The 18,619-nt window shown below is 41.0% G+C and overlaps 1 protein-coding gene across 3 annotated transcripts; it reads right to left on the bottom strand.

The window, feature by feature from the left end:
- Positions 1-285: 285 nt before the first annotated feature.
- On the bottom strand, positions 286-18,435 carry LOC115191705 (fasciculation and elongation protein zeta-2). Of its 3 annotated transcripts, XM_029749571.1 has the most exons (9): positions 17,711-18,430; positions 9,958-10,066; positions 9,649-9,765; positions 9,366-9,507; positions 8,313-8,578; positions 6,531-6,611; positions 4,367-4,442; positions 4,100-4,165; positions 286-3,425 (listed from the first exon to the last, which is right to left on the bottom strand). In XM_029749571.1, the coding sequence occupies exons 1-9, from the start codon at positions 18,187-18,189 to the stop codon at positions 3,409-3,411; spliced, it is 1,353 nt and encodes a 450-aa protein (XP_029605431.1). In that variant the 5' UTR covers positions 18,190-18,430; the 3' UTR covers positions 286-3,408. The 3 variants fall into 3 exon arrangements, with proteins under 3 accessions (XP_029605431.1, XP_029605414.1, XP_029605422.1); XM_029749554.1 differs by lacking the exon at positions 286-3,425 and having other exon boundaries at positions 3,518-4,165; positions 17,711-18,435; XM_029749562.1 differs by lacking the exons at positions 286-3,425; positions 6,531-6,611 and having other exon boundaries at positions 3,518-4,165.
- Positions 18,436-18,619: the final 184 nt, after the last annotated feature.

Raw genomic sequence — 18,619 nt, 5'->3', positions numbered from 1 at the left:
GTTAACAGTATTAAGGCATCCATTTCAATTCAGATTGATTCTTATAGCTACACTGACCTAACATAGAAAGAGAAGAGAATGCCATTTGTCATTTTATATAAAACATATTTGAACATTGACTTGCTGTTGCTCTGCATGTAAGAATGCCTTTTGATAAGTTTCTGCACATTTTCTGTTTACATCTATTAAAAGTGTGGACCAATGTATTTTGATAGTAACTTCAAGTAGAGTAAAAAGGTGATTTAATACCAATTATTGATCATCATGGATGCACTTACAAACCAATAGCATGACACCAAAGTAAACATTATTTTATTTGAAATGAGTTCCAATGTAATTCTGGCACAAAAAGTTTGTACCACTACAGTCGATATAGTTACAAAACAAACATTTACTGAATAAATTAATGTACTTTAGTACCTCATGACAACAAGACAAGTAAACATAAAACCCAAAATGGGGGAAGAAGTATATTGCATTAAAAATAAATGAGTAGATTCTATTATACAAAAGTTCTGGCATTTACAAAGGCAGCCTTATTTGTTGCTTGTGTCTATATAAATATAAATCTCTAGATAAAGAGTGGATTTACGCTGATATGTCTGCTAAAATAGAGGGACCATGCGACGAGGGGTGGAGCTTCAGCCTGAGTCAATAACCTTCTCTGATCTCCGTGACAACCCCATGCCACTCCAAAACAACCAGAATAATACTAGTTCTCAAGTCAACTCCAGTTTCAAGGAGTCCAAACCCCACCCAAGCTAGTATACATTTCAGTTCGGCTTAACTTTATTATTACAATGTGGTTCAATGCTAAGGATCCCTTTAGTGTGACCTTAATCCTTATCATTCATTTTATTTACTTGAAGTAAAAGTAAATAAAGTGCATGCAGCACATGCTTGGGGTTCTGAATGCTTCTGAAGCTTGCTACAGTTGAAAGATAGTTACATATGATTCTGTACAGTACGTAGAGGTCTACTGGCTTTGCTGGCTTCCCATACTAAAGAAAGATGCCTTCTGAGACCCTCAACTAAAACCCAACATCTCTTCATAACATACACTTTGATACAGGGAAAAGAGAGCTTCCGTTAGACTCGATGATTCTCGCCAACTACACCGGACTTCTACTAGTGAGGACTGGCACTACCATTGACTTACAGCAGCCCACCTGGGATATCTAGTTGCTGTCTATAGGTGTCAGGCTGCCTTGGTACAGAGCTATTGCAAGCTGATGCTACAACGACCACTTAGCTAGGTACTACCCGATACTTGTCTGAAACCTTATCACTGATGTTACTATAATACTACTCAGGCCTAGGACAGACAAAAACTACTACATGGCTACTCAAGCTGTAGGATGATGGGCTTGCTAATGCTTCAACATTATCCCCAAGCATGGCGTAACAACATCTACACTCTTCTTCCTAACACGATCCATAATGCTGTACTTCTGTGGACAGGCTGGCTGCTGTAGAACCGATGCTCTGGGTGTACCTGAGAGTAGTGATAGACCAGACCTGATGGGCTTGTGTGTTATTGTAATTATTGTGCACTGAGCTTAGTTACTGCTGATGATTTGACAGGATTGTACAGAGGTGATATTATAGACAGTGCTGAAGGTTAGTGGTTGTGGATGTAGACAATGGGTTTTTGAAATATTTATGTTTGAAGAATCTCTCCTGCTTTCGTACAGAAACCTCCCTACATCCTTTAAATTGTCTACATAAGTACATGCAACGATTTGGTGATCTACTACTGTTGCTACGTCCACTAGACAAGACAAGATAACATGTCATCACTAGATCCCCAACCTTTACACAACATCAAAGAGTTATTAGTTCTAAACACAACATAGCAGGATAAACTCACAGCAATTTAACCATTATTTTACATTCTAATATTATTGCTGTAACCCTTAACTTACTGTACATACTGTACGTTATAGAGGAGATATGAGGCAAGTATACAGGGTAATGTCATGATGTGACATCCCTAGGAGGGGCCAGAGGTTGGCGGCTAGTGTTTACATAACAATGGTGATGACATATTAAGTGTCCACACACTGCTGGCAGTAAAAAGTCCCTCATCTCTCTAAAACTGCAGAAAAATAAAAAGCTGTACAAGTTTGTTCTTTGTTACCTTCTTACTAACTTGTCATTATTTTTCCCTTTTTCGAGAAGTTATCACTTAAAAAAAAAATGTTTTCCATCTGTGCAATTTCACATTGTAGTATACAAACAATGCTTTATAACATTTGACCGATGTAGCTCCCTAATCCTATGTAGCAGCATGCAAAGACGTACACAACCCTTCAGGGGGTTTATGAAACATAAAACCTAAGAGATGGTGAAAACAAGGCTTCTGAACCCCACTAATCCCATGGTCTGTCAAACATGAATTGCTCTGAACCAATAGCTCTCTGATAAAGTGGCGAGCTCCCATTGGACTGATCCCGCCGTAGTTAGACTGGTTCAAGAAGCCTTATTTCCCCATCCCTCCTATATATACACACAGAGGGCATTGGCCAGTTTAACAGAGAAAAGCTGCATCCCAATTGTCAAGTGACTTCTTCTCCTTGTCTCCTCACCCTAATCTTTACTGATGTGAAAAGGCAGGCAGGTGAATGTAGAGGAATTTGTTTTCCATCTCCAGTTCCTTCACATCAGTGCAAACGGAGGATAGGAGATGAATACTGCAAGTCACTTTAGACAATGGAGAGTAATACCGCTAACATGCAGAGAAGACATTAAAACTATTGTGAGATTATAGCATTACAACATTAAAAAACATTTAGGATTACACGTAAAAGGTGAGAAAATTATAAGGTAAAACAGGCATTAAAATGTGAATCTCAAAAGGCTGCGGGAAAAGTTGGCGTGGAGAAAATAAATACTCCATCAGGAAGAGTCCACCTTATTAGGGGGGTGGGTGACTCTCCTTCCATTGGTATGTTCAATAACTCTGCAGCTCCTGAGTGCAGGGCCAGCTTTAGCCTTTTGGGGGCTCTAAGAGCGGCAAATTTGTTTCATAGGACCCCTCTTGACGACAGTCAGAAAAATGCATGTTTTAAAGATCATTTCCTGCAGTTCTACACATTTTGCCATGGGGCAGAGAGAACATTTACCAATTTTCAAAGAAAAATTCATGCAATTCTACTTTTGCCATGGGGCAGAGAGGCATTATTGCATTTCTACCCATTTTACCATGGGGTGAATCATTTACTACAATTCAAGACATTTTACCATGACTTATGCCATGTTATTGATATCTGAGTGAGAGTGACTAACAAAATCAATGAGGGCCCCCTGGAGGTCAGAGACAGTAAGTTGAGTTCCTAAAAACTTTTAAAAAGTGCTTATGCCTTGAGTGTTCAGAGTGTTGTAGAACAGGTGGCTCCTCCACTGGGTCTATGTGGGACACAGCACTGTAGGGACAAGAAGAACACCCAGAAAACAGCTGTCAACCTAAAATGATCTACCACATGGAGGAGAGCAATTAAGAATGGATGGGGGGGGGGGGGGGGGGGGGGGTGTGTGAGTAGGGAGTGTGTGTAAGATAGAGGGTAAGTAAAGTAAGTGTACACCATAATCCCAATCACAGCACAGGTACAATACAGCACAGAGCCAGTGAAGGGGGCCGTCTCAGAGGTGTGTGAGAGCGGGCTCTCCACACATTGTGTGTGTGCGCACGTTTCTTGTATGCATGTGATTGTGTGTGTGTGTGTGGCTCACAAACCTCCACGTCCACTGCTCTCATACTAGAACTAGCGACAGAGGAGCGCAGCAGAGGCGAGAGACAAGGAGGGTAAAGGTCAAGATGAAAGGCTCCGAAAAACCCTGCAGGCCTTCAGTGAACAAAGAACACATTGGAAGTAGACCCTCCTAATAGCATGTGCCCTAACTGAACCCTTGTGTCCTACAGCATCTTTCTCAGGCACAAGGTCATAGTGAGACTGTCAATCTAGACAAAAGCTCTGTTTTGAATGGGAGCAATGTTTTCTCAAAGTAATTGAGTACCTTGGAGAATGTACACCTTGTGCGGTAATGTGTGGTGTTTTGAACGGGAGTAAGAGTTTTGTAACTGGTACGGAGGGAGTACCTTTGAGAATGTAGTCTGTTAGGAGGCTGGGTACCTTCTCACTGTCCTCCCGCATGGCATGCAGAACTGCATGGAGGGAAGAGCAAAAAAAAACAAACACATAGATTTGGGAATGAGTTACTTTCATGGTCATAATAGGACATTTCGGTCTTCACATTACAGCTTTCATAAGTTGGCCTACGGTGATTTAAAAAGTTGACAGACAAAGTGTGGTTTGTAAAATAAATAATACAACGTTGTAATAAACAGGAACATGTCAGTACTCACTCTTGGTGAGGATCTGAAGGTCTTCCACAGAGGGGGAGCCAGCGTTCTTCTCATAGGGGATAACTGTGGTCAGATACTGAGAGCGAGAAACACACGTCACAACCACAGAATGAGAGGAGAGAACAAGACACAGGAGAGAGGGAAGGCAAAGGATGGAGGGGGGATAAAAAAAATGACAAAAAGGTTGAACAGAAAGAAAAAGAAACTGCACCATGATAAAAGAGAAAGTTAAGAATTTTGTATATGATTCAAAACTCATCTGTAGTTCTGCCTGCTTGAACGACAAATAGCTCAGATGCACATCAAAACATGAAACGACCCAGGGAATCGATAGAACGTCACTCAGTGATGCACAAATATGAAATAACATTCAAAATGGGTGAATCTTAACTTTCAATTGGAACAAACAGCATTTTAACTACTTTGCAGACAATCATAATATCCATAAAAAATATACAATTCCCAGTTTATGATACAAAACTAAATTAAGAGATTTTAAAAATAGGTTATATTTGACTCAGAATTCTATGACAGAATAAGGCAATGTATATGGATGCAGAATAGATGGATGCATATCAATACATGAATAATATAATTCACCAATATTTTTCTTGGTAGTACAATTGCTCTCAGGTTGTAAATCACAGTTGGCCTGGGACATTGTTTACTGCCTCCAGCCATTCGGGATGCGCTGTTTCAGTTTAAATTACTCAATATAGTACTGAACGTGCAGGGACAAGACAGACAGGCATCTTTTCTCAGCCAGTCGGAATCATGAATCAGATGGCATAATTTGTATGGATATATACAAAGAAATGTAAATTGAAAAAAGGTCAAACGAAATGAAGTGCAGCTAGTTTGCAGTCTTTCCAGCTTCAGTTTGAAGTGACTGTGTTAGCTGTGTTGTTGGCTAGCTCCTCTGAAAAACAGTTTCCTGATGAGAGAGCACATTTTCTATGCCAGGCGAAATCATGCCTCATTAGCTCATTGTTATGGATGTATCCAAATAAATGTCACTAGAAAACAGCTTAAACAAATGCAGCTACTGTTGTTATTTTGGATGCAATGTTTGACGTGACTGGAAGTTACTCGTAGTTGGCTAGCTAGCTAGCTAGCTAGCTAGCTAGCAAGGGATAACATTTAGAAGCAACGACTGTTCAGTGTATGTTCGCTGACGGAATGTAATTTCTGTCAGTAGAGTTGCTGTATTCCTCAGGGGAGGGGCACTTTGAGATAGTCCAACACTAATTCATAGAAGTTTAGGCAGTTAGACAAATTCCCTAAATTTGCCATTGATCCCCTTTTAATGAAGTGCTCAAGTAATGTCAGTTGAGTTGAATCAAAAATGACAGCACATATTGATGGGTACACTTCCTGCTTTGCTCCTATGGGTACACTTGCAATGGCCGCCAGTCCACCCATTATGCCATCATTGACATGAATGCGGAGGCCCGTTCTATTCATTCTATTTACATGGCAGCACATGCAATCAGGCGCAAAGGGGGGGAGGGAAAATGTGCTATTCAAACGGTTATTAAAAGAGACCTCGTCATTTCGCTGGCCATTTCTAGTCATCCAAAATTCCATGACTGTCACAACCCTAAACCTTACCATCACCATTTGTATGAATTGTTGAAGTCAAGAAACTGATTATTTGAGAGTGAGAGAGTCATTGGTCGACTCTGAGCCAATAATGAGTGAAAGTAAGTTGTGATTGGTTGGCGTGTGGCTGTAGGTGAGCGATTGGGTTAAGGCCATTGGTTGGTTTTAGCTTGGTGGGAGACAACTGGGCATTAGTAATAGGAGGATGCTTGTTTGCAGGAAATAAGGAGTCCACACTACTGGATGATTCAGCATCCAGTTACAGCCAATCTCAAGGCTAAATGCTCAGTCAACAAGACAGGAAAAGGATAAGGGAAGAAAAAAAACAAGTCATAAAAAGAGAAGGATATGAAAGCTGAGAAGGAGAGCTGCTTAATTTGTGTTTGATGGACAGAGAGAATGAGCCAGAGGATGAGAGAGCAGAAAGGAGGGCTTGAAAATAAAATGTAAAATAAAGAGGGCATGTGGAGAACACAGCAGCGGCAAAAGCTGTAGAGAAAAGAACTGTCAAGAAAAACGTCAAAAAAGATGAGAGGATAGCTAGAGAGAGAGAGAGGGGCACCTGTTTGTCCCCTCCTGTGATGCCGAAAGTTTGACGGAGGCCGTTCTGAATGACAGTGGACAGCCCTTCCATAGTGAAGCGCTAGAGGAAGGGAGAGGAGGGAGAGAATGCAAGAGAGATAAAACTACCAGAGAAAGAATGAGAAACCCTCCAAAAAGACATGAGACCTCTAGAGAGCAGGAGAATAAGAAGAGGGGTATAGAACTGGATTCAACCTGCCATCATTTCTGATTCCGAAAAGGACAAATTATCCACACGGAAGTCCAACAGTTCAGATTGGACAAAAACAATGGAAAGGTGAATTCAGACCTACAAGGTGCTTTATTTTACTGTCCTGTTTTCAGCTGGTATTTACAAAGACATGTCAAAATGGCATATAACAAAGCCCAATAATGACAATGTAATGATGTAAATAAATACATTTTCACCATGTAATCAGTAAATAGTAGGCTAATAGCTGACTGTAGAACAAAGCAGAAGGAGAGAGACAGAAAGAGAGACCCAACAGGGTCTGCAGGGTGAGTGGCAGAAGTTAGTAAAGAACTACTGCAGGGTGTTGTTTTGCACTTCCATGCCTGTCTCTCATGCATTTCTTCTGTTTCCAGTGCATGCATCTTCCCTTGGTGTGTGCCTGTATGAATGAGGGCGTGTGCACAATACACTAACAGTGGGGTACAAAATGATTGACACCCTTGATAAAGATGAGCATTAATGACCACATAAAATAAATAATTCAAGTACTGAACTATATTGTATGCTCAAACAAATGTGGGAAATTATGTTATTTTATACTAATACAATTGCCCAGAGAAAGAGATTTTGTTTAGCAAGCCAATTTTTTTCTTGAAAAAGGTAGGGGTCAAAATGATTGACCACCCAAAGATTCTTATAAAGTAGTCAAAAGTTTAGTATTTGGTTCCATATTCCTAGCAAACAATGACTACATCAAGCTTGTGACTCTACAAACTTGTTGGATGCATTTGCAGTTTGTTTTTGGGTTTATTTTTTTCTGATTATTTTGTGCCCAATAGAAATGAATGGTAAATAGACATGCCAACCTCCCCCTCATCATTATTCACGATTCATTCAGGATTATGCGTAATCATGGTAGCATCCACATTAATGTAGAAGTGTTTAGAAACATATACTATTCTTATTTACAATACAATTGACTCCAAAATGACACAATACATTAATTACCATTCATTTAGGGGCGGCAGGTGGTTAGAGCGTTGGACTACTAACCGAAAGGTTGCAAGATCGAATCCCCGAGCTGACAAGGTAAAAATCTGTCGTTCTGCCCCTGAGCAAGGCACTGTTCCTAGGCCGTCATTGAAAATAAGAATTTGTTCTTAACTGACTTGCTTAGTTAAATAAAAGAAAAATATATTGGGCACAACAAAAAAATACAAATATTGATGTAGTCATTGTGTGATAGAAATATGGAACCAAATACTTTATTTAGTCTTTGGGGGGGGGGTCAATCATTTTGACCACTACATTTGAGTTAAACTATGACTTGTTTAACAAAATCTATTTCTCTGAACAATTGTATTAGTATAAAATAATAAATTGGGAAATTATTTGGGCATACAATATAGCTCAGTAGTTGCATTATTTACTTTATACTGTCAGTACTGCTCATCTTTATTAAGGGTGTCAATAACTTCAGATCCCACTGTATCTATGCACGTATGTGCATCACAACGTGTATTATATGCATTTCAATTCATACAATGCTATGTGTACGAATCTGTGTCTATCGGTGCCCATCTCGCTCACCGTCCCAGGGACATGTGTCCTGTCTGCCCTCTGAGCGCTGCCTGTGGGCCTGATCTTCTTCTTCTTGCGGAGCAGCTCGCGGTGCTCCTTCTGCCGATTCTGCACGTCGATGAGCAGCGAGATGAAGCTGTTCTTCACCTCCTTCTCAAAGTCCAGCTCGTCCCTCAGGGCCAGGGCCTGGATCAGCTCCTCACTGTAGCGCCTGATGGCAGTCTCCACCTCCTCCAAGGCCTCGCTCAGCTCTGAGACCGAAAGACGACGCAAGCCTGGGAGGTAGGGATTAGAACATAAATATACTAACGCATAATTATATAGGGCTTGACAAACCCCATTAACACATGGCAGGATAACACATCCCATCCTAACATGGTCAGTCCCAAACGTTTGCATTACATCTTGATATGTTTTGCATTTAAAGTTACATAACAAGTATGCAGTAATTGCTGTCCAGTTGTATCTAGTGTCTATTATGTAACAATGGCACTGTGAGCCTGTATCTGCAGTCCAGTTGTATATACACTAAATATACAAAACATTAAGAACACCGGCTCTTTCCCTGACAGACTGACCAGGTGAATCCAGGTGAAAGCTATGATCCCTTATTGATGTCACCTGTTAAATCCACTTCAATCAGTGTAGATGAAGGGGAGGAAACAGGTTAAAGAAGGATTTTTAAGCCTTGAGACAATTGAGACATGAATTGTGTATGTGTGTCATTCAGAGGGTGAATGGGCAAGACAAAAGACTTAAGTGCCTTTGAACGGGGTATGGTAGTATGTGCCAGTCACACCGGTTTGTGTCAAGAACTGCAACGCTGCTGGGTTTTTCATGCTCAACAGTTTCCTGTGTGTATCAATAACGGCCCACCACCCAAAAGACATCCAGCCAACTTGACAACTGTGGGAAGCATTGGAGTCAACATGGGCCAGCATCCCTTTTGGAACTTAAAGTTTGGTATACTCAGTATATATGTATGGGGTTGTGTAATACAGCTGCAGGGAGCTGTTTATACTTGAGCTGTTAGTGATTTGATGAGAGTTAGGAGTAACTCACGGTCCTCATAGCTGGTGTTGGAGCTGGAGCGTTTGAGGTTGCTGAGGTCTTGGGAGAGCATGGACAGGTCTGACTGGGACGGGCTCTCATCATCCTCTGGGTCTGGAGACTCCTGCATCATCTCCTCAATCTCCTCGATCACCTGCAACTCACACACGCATAGCTTGTGTTAAGAGTGTGGCTTTGTAAGTAGTAGAGTGTGGTGAATTTGAGATGTGATAGAAAGAGAATGAGTGTGTATGTTGTCTGTCAAGTGTGTTTGTGTGTGTGTGTGTGTGTGTACCTGTTCGGCAGTGAAGAGCGGTTCATCGTTGATGCAGGACACAATGATGGAGTGCATGTCCATCTGTTCCCTCAGCTCCTCATCATCAGACAGGTCCAGAGGCATGTTGTCCAGCTTCTGTCCATCAGAGGAAGAGAGAGAGAAGAGGGCAAAAAGATGGATAAATAGGGAGGGAGAGAGCAAAAATGGAGATGAGAGTCAGCTTGGCTGAGCTAACGAACAGGTGTGCTGAGCGGGGGAATGTGTACAGAGAGTGGGGAGGTGCAGATCATGTGTGTAAGTGTTTGCCTATGGGTGTGTGTGTCTTACCCCCTGCTTGCAGAGGTTGAGTGTGGGGAGATGCAGGGAGCGAATGTGAGATGTCTTCCAGTCCACTGGCATCACGTTGCCATAGTTATCGGTCAGAGCATTCCACACCCTGAGTGGGAGAGCGAGAGAAAGTACGTGGAAGAGAAATGGTGAGGGGAATGAAGAGAAAGGGGATGAGAGAAAGAAGGAGAGAAAAACGAGGAAGACAGATAATGTTACACTGCACATGAAACATTTCCCCAGTGACATAGCATTAGTTGGCAGTAGTGTGTCATCCTCTTTCCTCACCACCCACACACACACACACACACACACCCCTCTGTCCCTGACACAGCTCGTCTCTGCCTGATAAGAGAGCAGGAATAGAGGAATAGAGGAATAAATTATTGTCCAAGTCTTTTCTCAAAAGGGCTTTGCTTTGTGCTATACTACAGGAAATACAGAATACATTTTGTACATAGATCCCGCTACACAATGGGAGTGAACATGTGCAATGTGAGGATGAGTGTGTGTGTCTGACCAGGACTGCTGCGAGCGATGCGAGGATGGGCACTGTGAACCCATGTGTCAGAAAGGTTTTGCATCAGAGAGTTTGCCACACACACACACACACACACACACACACACACACACACACACACACACACACACACACGTGTGTTCTTCATATAACCCCAGTCTCTCCATCCCTCTCTTACTAACAAAGCATCATTATCATCAACAACACACAGTTCAAGGATAGGTTCTCTAAATGGGGCAATGGTGGCAGGAAATGCTTTGGGCCTGAGGCTGTCACCCTGTGATTCTGGCATTCTATATTTTTAGGCCGTCAACAACACACACATGCAACCCCTGCATAAACGAGAACAAGCACACAAAAGCCTCTATGTGGCCAGTGGCTCTCTGTGTATCTCCATGGGTAGTCCTACGCCAAGGAAAGTTGATCATGAAACTTTTCCCTAAAGCACATCGATATATGAACACACACGCACAGTCCTTCCTGTCTCCATGTCATCCTCACTGTGCATCTCTGCTTGGAGCTAGGTCATTAGCCAGCTACAGTAGAGCTTGTTAGTAGGCAAGGCACGTCCTCCAAAAAGGGCAGTCACTCATGAAAGGACTCCGCTGCCCTCGGTGCACTGCTCTTTCAGCCCTGCAAAGGCTTCTATCCAAACTACCCCTCCACCTTCCTCTGTTTCCCTCACCAACACATCCTCCTCACCCTAATCGCTGTGTGTATATGAGCCCTCTGTGTGTACGTGTGCGTGTCTGTGTGGGAATTTAACTCTTCTTTCATGGAAATTGATATTTTTGACCAAAACGGAGCTGACAATGTCACTGCTGTATCTTTATTGAGTGTGACAGCCTAGGAGGCCATTTTAGGAAGGTGACACTGACTATGCTGAAGTCAGACCATGCTGTTGATGAGTCAAAAGGATATTGATAGCCTAGCTACCCTTATTATAACATGTGTTACTATTATAAAAAAAGAACCCCATTCTAAGATAACAGGGATTGTTCAGTTAAGGCTTACATATGGGAGCTCATCTTACTGTAAAAGAGTGCAGTGTTTCCCCAAGATTATTTGGATGTGACTCAAGAGCAACTGAAGCAACATAGAAGACTGTCCATTTCAACTGACACAATCTTTGTGTGTGCATCTGACTGTGTGTGTGTGTGTGTGTATGTGTGTTAGCGCTGAGCGATTAAGCAACGCTTCACATTTTTTAAGTTGTTTGTGCGGTTTGTTCTTCAGCTGCTCGAAATGTGAGAGAAAATATCCACAGGAATGTATTGTTTACCACTTGAAGCTGGGATGTTCCTCCTACCGTTTCATCCGCTCTTCCGACTGTCCAACTCCTGGCGGAACCCTACATCACAGCCACTGACAAAGCACATGCCTTTAGTTGTTACATCGTAGCACAGCAGGAGAGTGGTTTCATCACGGTAGCACATTGAGGTCGATTCACAGCAATTCATGTAAAATAATTAATAGATTCTAAATTTAAAAAACACTGTCATAGACGGACAAGATTAATATGAGATGAAAGGAGAGTTCCTAACAAGTTCAGGAAGCCAAGATAGAGCTCAGACGTTCACAGCGATGGGGGCAGACGTTTTGATCAAGCGAGACCTTCAGAAAATATGCACATTTATGTATTTTAAGGAAGGTGAAATCTTATAGTTAGTCGTGTTTATAATTTCAATATACTATATTTAGAAAGCATATAAGTAATTTCAAGCCTTATCGATATAGTTTTGTTGAATAGGAAATACATAATATAAAATGTCATTTTCTTATTTGTATCATATTTGTACTGTGTACTTGAGCTTGTGTCCTCAAAAGTCAGTACACCTCAGCCATTTATAACTATTTTTTACCAGAAAGGTGAGATTTTAACCTTCCTAAAAAAAATGTGGCAAAGCAATTACCTTTGCCCTTAATACAAAGTGTTATGTTTGAGGCAAATCCAATACAACACAATACAGAGTACCACTCCATATTTTCAAGCATAGTGGTGGGTGCATCATGCTATGCGTACACATGTAATCATTAAGGACTGGGGAGTTTTTCAGGATAAAAAAATAAATGGAATAGAGCTGAGTACAGGCAAAATCCTAGAGGAAAACCTGGTTCAGTCTGCTTTCCATCAGATAGTGGGAGATTAATTCACCTTTCAGCAGGACAATAACCTAAAACAAGGCCAAAACTACACTGGGGTTGCTTACCAAGAAGACAGTGAATGTTCCCAAGTGGCCAATTTACAGCTTTGACTTCAATCTACTTGAAAATCTACGGCAACACTTGAAAATGGTTGACAAGCAATGATCAACAACCAATTTGAAAGAGCTTGAAGAATTATGGTGTGAAAAGCTTTTAAAGACTTACCCAGAAAGACTTTTAGCTGTAATTGCTGCCATAGGTGCTTCTACAAAGTACCGACTCAGGGGTGTGAATACTTATGTAAATGAGATATTTCTGTATTTCATTTTCAATAAACGTGCTACAATTTCTAAAAACATGGGTTTCAATTTGTTATTATGGGGTATTGTGTGTAGACTGGTAAGATTTTTTTTTTTTTTAATCCATTTTGAATTCAGGCTATAGTAACAAAATGTGGAATCTATGGTCAAGGGGTATGAATCATTTCTGAAGGCACTGTATATGTTAATGTTAGTTTTATATTAGATATTCAGTTCTGTCTCTTCAATAGCTATTGAACCAAGCATGCCATGACAATGGGAAAAAAAAGTTGTTTATTTGGATTCAGAATATTAAATGTTCATTGTGATGGCATGCTTGGTTCAATAGCTATTAACTTGAGAAAACCGAATATCCAATATAAAACAAATTTTACCTTGCTGCCGAACCACCAAGCTTGGTCTCATAGGTTAGATGTAACATAGTACACGTAAATCCGGGACACTTAAATTAGTATATGTTATGTTTGGTTATATAAGATAGAAGGTTATTTAAGGCAAAAAGGAAAGGAGGACGATTGGTCGAGGTGGATGGGTGGACGTATAACACGAATGTCTAGCAAACCAACGGTTGCGTTTTTCAAATATCATCACGGACCACTTTAGCATTTTCTTTAGCATGTTAGCTAACCTTTCCCTAACCTTAACCCTTTCGCTAACCCTTCCCCTAAGCCCGCTAACATTAGCCATCTAGCTAACGTTAGCATTACCCACTTAGCCACCTAACTAACGTTAGTAACAACAAATTGTAATTTGTAAAATATAAGTTTTGCACATTTGTAACAGATTGTAGGGTTTGCAAATTCGTAACCTAAGAATTGTAATTCGTAACATATTATACGAAATGGATGAATGACATCCACCAACTAAATGGAGTGTCTCAGATTTACATACAGAATAATAAGAAATGCTCTGAGACCAGGTTGAAGCACCATATACCCACCATCGATCTAAACAGTCAGGTAAACAATACTTTCCTGGAGATATTGTCTCAACCAGTAAAGTTTAAATGTAATTTTATTCAAAATTCTGGTTTGTAAGGTACATTTACACGATTTTGCAGGGATTCGTTTCAGGCTGTATATACCCATTAATTGTGTATTACTGCCAGATTAAATCAGACTAAGCTGAAGCGTGCCCTTTCAAAAACAATTACGAAGATTTACCTCTGTGTATGAAACCCTGTGTGTGTGTGAATTTGTTTAAATGTCACAGTAAATAAATGAAGATCTGGTTCATCAACAGTGAGTCAATGGACAACTGCCCAGACTCCTTATCTGTTCTGTCCTGTCAATTTAGACAGACTCAGATGAGTCTATGATGCAGATCAAAGTCAGTAATCAATACAATAACTAGCTACAGTGCCAGAATTGGGAAATTGAATTGCTGTGCATAGCTAATGCATGAGAAAATGGTAGCCTAGCTAATATTTTGAAGTCACTAATGTGAAAGGAGGGACTGTTTACAAAATCATGCAATGCAGATATCACAGTAATTTTCACCCTCTCCTTGTCCCAATGACCACCATCATTCCTGTCTCTAAGAACTTGAAGGTTTCATACCACAATAACTACCGCCCTGTAGCACTCACTTCTGTAATCAAGAGAGGCCGGTTATGCTTCGAGAGGCTGGTTATGGCACACCTTAACTCCACCATCCCAGCCACCCTAGGCCCACTCTAATCTGCATACTGCTTCAACAGATCTATAAATGACACAATCTCAATTGTTCTCCACATTGCCCTCACCCACCTAGATAAGAGGAATACCCATGTGAGAATGCTGTTCATTGACTACAGCTCAGCGTTCAACACCACCATCCCCTCCAAGCTCGTCACCAAGCTTAGGACTCTGGGTCTGAACACCTCCCTCTGCAACTGGACTTCCTGACTAGCCAACCCCAGGTGGTGAGGGTAGGCAACATCACCGCCACGCTGACCCTCAACACCGGGGTCCCACAGGGGTTTGTGCTTAGTCCCTTCCTGTACTCTCTGTTCACCCACGACTGTGTGGCCACGCATGACTCAAAACACCATCATCAAGTTTGCTGACGACACAACGGTGGTAGGCTTGATCACCGGCGACGATGAAGCAGCCTACAGGGAGGACAGTGACTTGACAGTGGGGTGCCAGAGCAACAACCTCTCCTTCAACGTCAGTAAGACCAAGGATCTGATCGTGGACTACAGGAAACAAGGGGGCGAGCACGCCAACGGGACTGCAGTGGAGCAGGTCGAGAGCTTCAAATTCTTCTATGTCCAAATCACTAAAGACTTAAAATGGTCCAAACACACACGCAGAGTTGTGAAGGAGGCGTGAAAGCGCCTCTTCCCCCTCAGGAGGTTGAAAAAGTTAGCCATGGGCCCTCAAATCCTCAAAAAGCTATGCAGCTGTACCATTGAGAGCATCTTGACTGGCTGCATCACTTCCTGGTATGGTAATAGTACCGCCCTCGATCGCAAGGCGCGGACAGCCCAGTAGATTACTGGGGCCGAGCTTCCTGCCATCCAGGATAGATTTTGACTGATTAATTGGCCAATTTCAAGTTTTCATAACAATCGGTAATCGGCATTTTTGGACGCCGATTATGGCCGATTACATTGCATTCCACGAGGAACTGCATGGCAGGCTGACCACCTGTTACGCGAGTGCAGCAAGGAGCCAAGGTAAGTTTCTAGCTAGCATTAAACTTATCTTATAAAAAACAATCAATCTTGACAATCACTAGTTAACCTAGTAATATCATAAACCATGTGTAGTTAACTAGCTTGTCCTGCGTTGCATATAATCAATGCGGTGCCTGTTAATTTATCATCAAATCAAAGCATACTTCGCCAAACAGGTGATGATTTAACAAAAGCACAAACGTTGCACGAATGTACCTAACCATAAACATCAATGCCTTTCTTAAAATCAATACACAGAAGTATATTTTTTTAAACCTGCATATTTAGTTAAAAGAAATTCATGTTAGGAGGCAATATTAACTTGGGAAATTGTGTCACTTCTCTTGTGTTCATTGCACGCAGAGTCAGGGTATAATGCAACAGCTTGGGCCACCTGGCTCGTTGTGAACAATTTGCCAGAATTTTACGTAATTATGACATAACATTGAAGGTTGTGCAATGTAACAGCAATATTTAGACTTAGGGTTTGCCACCCGTTTGATAAAATACGGAACGGTTCCGTATTTCACTAAAAAAACAAATGTTTTGTTTTTGAAATGATAGTTTCCGGATTTGACCATATTAATGACCAAAGGCTCGTATTTCTGTGTTTATTATATTATAATTAAGTCTATGATTTGATATTTGACAGAGCAGTCTGACTGAGCGGTGGTAGGCAGCAGCAGGCTCGCAAGCATTCATTCAAACTTTACTGCGTTTGCCAGCAGCTCTTAGCAATGCTTGAAGCACAGCACTGTTTATGACTTCAAGCCTATCAACTCCTGAGATTAGACTGGCAATACTAAAGTGCCTACTAGAACATCCAATAGTCAAAGGTATATGAAAAACAAATAGTATAGAGAGAAATAGTTGACGCGTCATAATTCCTATAATAAACTACAACCGAAAACTTCTTAACTGTGAATATTGAAGAACTGGGAATACTGAACCACCAGCTTTCATATTTTCTCAGCAAGGAAGTTAAACGTTAGCTTTTTTACAAGGCACATATTGCACTTTTACTTTCTTCTCCAACACTGTGTTTTTGCATTATTTAAACCAAATTGAGCATGTTTCATTATTGATTTGAGACTAAATAGATTTTATTTATGTATTATATTAAGTAAAAGTAAAGTAAGTTAAGTAAAAAAAACAAAATAAAAAAATCGGACGATTATTTGGTATCGGCTTTTTTTGGTCCTCAAATAATCGGTATGGTTGAAAAATCATAATCGGTCAACCTCTAATCCAGGACATCTATATCAGGCGGTATGGCTCTTGAACAGCTTTCATCCCCAATCAACAAGACTGCTAAATAGCTAACAAAATAGCTACACAAACAATCGGAGTTAACTTTATAGACGTTTTAATTTTGCACTGTCTCTATGCACACTCACCAGGGCCCTACACACTCACTCACACATAATATGCACATTAGTCTAAACACACGCACGCCCACTCACATAGAAGCTGCTGCTACTCTATTTTATATCCTGTTTTCCAGTCACTTTACACCTATAACATATCCACCTCCACCACTCTAGTATCGCTGACATTGTAAATATGGTATTGGAACTGGGGTATGTATATAACGTTAGTATGCTTTACTTACTTATTGCGTTCTTCATATTTCTCGTGTGTTTTTTCTAGTATTACATTGTTATTAATGATTGTATTGTTGGGTTTTGAGTTTGCAAGAAAGTAATGTCACTGTACTTGTGCATGTGACATGTGAAACTAACTATCAAGTTATTTACTAACTTAAATTGGGTAGCTAGGTGCTAGCTAACTTAGCTTGCTACTTTGAAAACACTGCTCAGCTAATGTGTTTAAACTAATGTTACCTGCTAACAAACAACAAAACACTTAAGCTTATCTTGAAGGCTCTTCTCTTGAAGTCCTGGTTTTCTAAGCTATCTTTACGGATTTACATGCATTCCAAATAACATTGGCTAGCTACCTAACATTAACAACCCTTTTGTAAAATGGCTAGCTAGCAGCAGGTTCACATTAGCAATGGTATGCTAACTAACTAGCTTGAGATTGTAGACGTTAAAACTATAAATGCTTAACTGATAAAGTAGTAGCTACAAAATTCACACTCACTCGTCGTCTTTGAGGAAGTTATCTTCTGTGATAGGTTTAATAGGGGCTATGTTTTCAGTCTTGGTGTTGTAATTTCGAAAGCAAACTGTCAGCTTCTCATCGAAGTCGTGGACAAGGTCCTCCATTGATGTGAAGCTGCATATATCCCCCGAGAAGCTGTCGAGGTCTGAGAAATCATCCACCAGTCCCGTATCAGCCATGTTCGAGTTCAGCTGGTCCAGTCGGTTCGGCGACCCGGAGGCCGCCTTGAATTCATTGAAATCCTGCCAGTCCTCGTCGAAGTGGGCTAACGGCGCCGCCATGACTGGTGCAGGGACTCGGTTCGACTGCGCAAACCCTGGATGGTATTCTATCCTCCGCGATATGGCAATGATGAACCGGGAGACTAGAACAGTAGGTGGAAGCTCTCTGACTCTGCCGCTGCTGACGTCACGCGTGGTGGGCCTCCATCCTCTACAATGGAAGATCAACACAAACATGGTTTTGAACGTGTTTTAGAGTAATTTTTTTTAAACTGTGCAATTGTACTATTTCATCTTCGAGTATGTGTGACTGTGGTCAGTAGCGTACAGGATTCGCAGTTAAAATGCACATTTGGCATATTTTCCCTATTGTTGCAAACTGGAGGAAAAGGTCAAACATGGGAATAATTGTTGAATATTGTATTGAGTTGGGTATTTCGGGTGTGAACCATAGCCTACATATAAGAACCCAGTCTATGTTATGTAAATAAAATACTGTGGAAAATGTTATTGCAAGCATATAATTTCCCACCTGGGGGCGGTGGTGAGCTAATGTAAAGTGGAATGGAGACATTTGGGTCTATAGATGGAGGTTCTGCAATTTGTCTATGACCTGTATAATAACAGGCCGATAAAATGGCTTCACCACAAATGCATCTCAAATTAT

The sequence above is a fragment of the Salmo trutta genome, chromosome 1 (assembly GCF_901001165.1).
Source record: "Salmo trutta chromosome 1, fSalTru1.1, whole genome shotgun sequence".
Classification (NCBI taxonomy): domain Eukaryota; kingdom Metazoa; phylum Chordata; class Actinopteri; order Salmoniformes; family Salmonidae; genus Salmo; species Salmo trutta.
The sequence above is the reverse complement of the archived record's forward strand: the minus strand, read 5'-3'. Positions and strand labels throughout refer to the sequence as shown.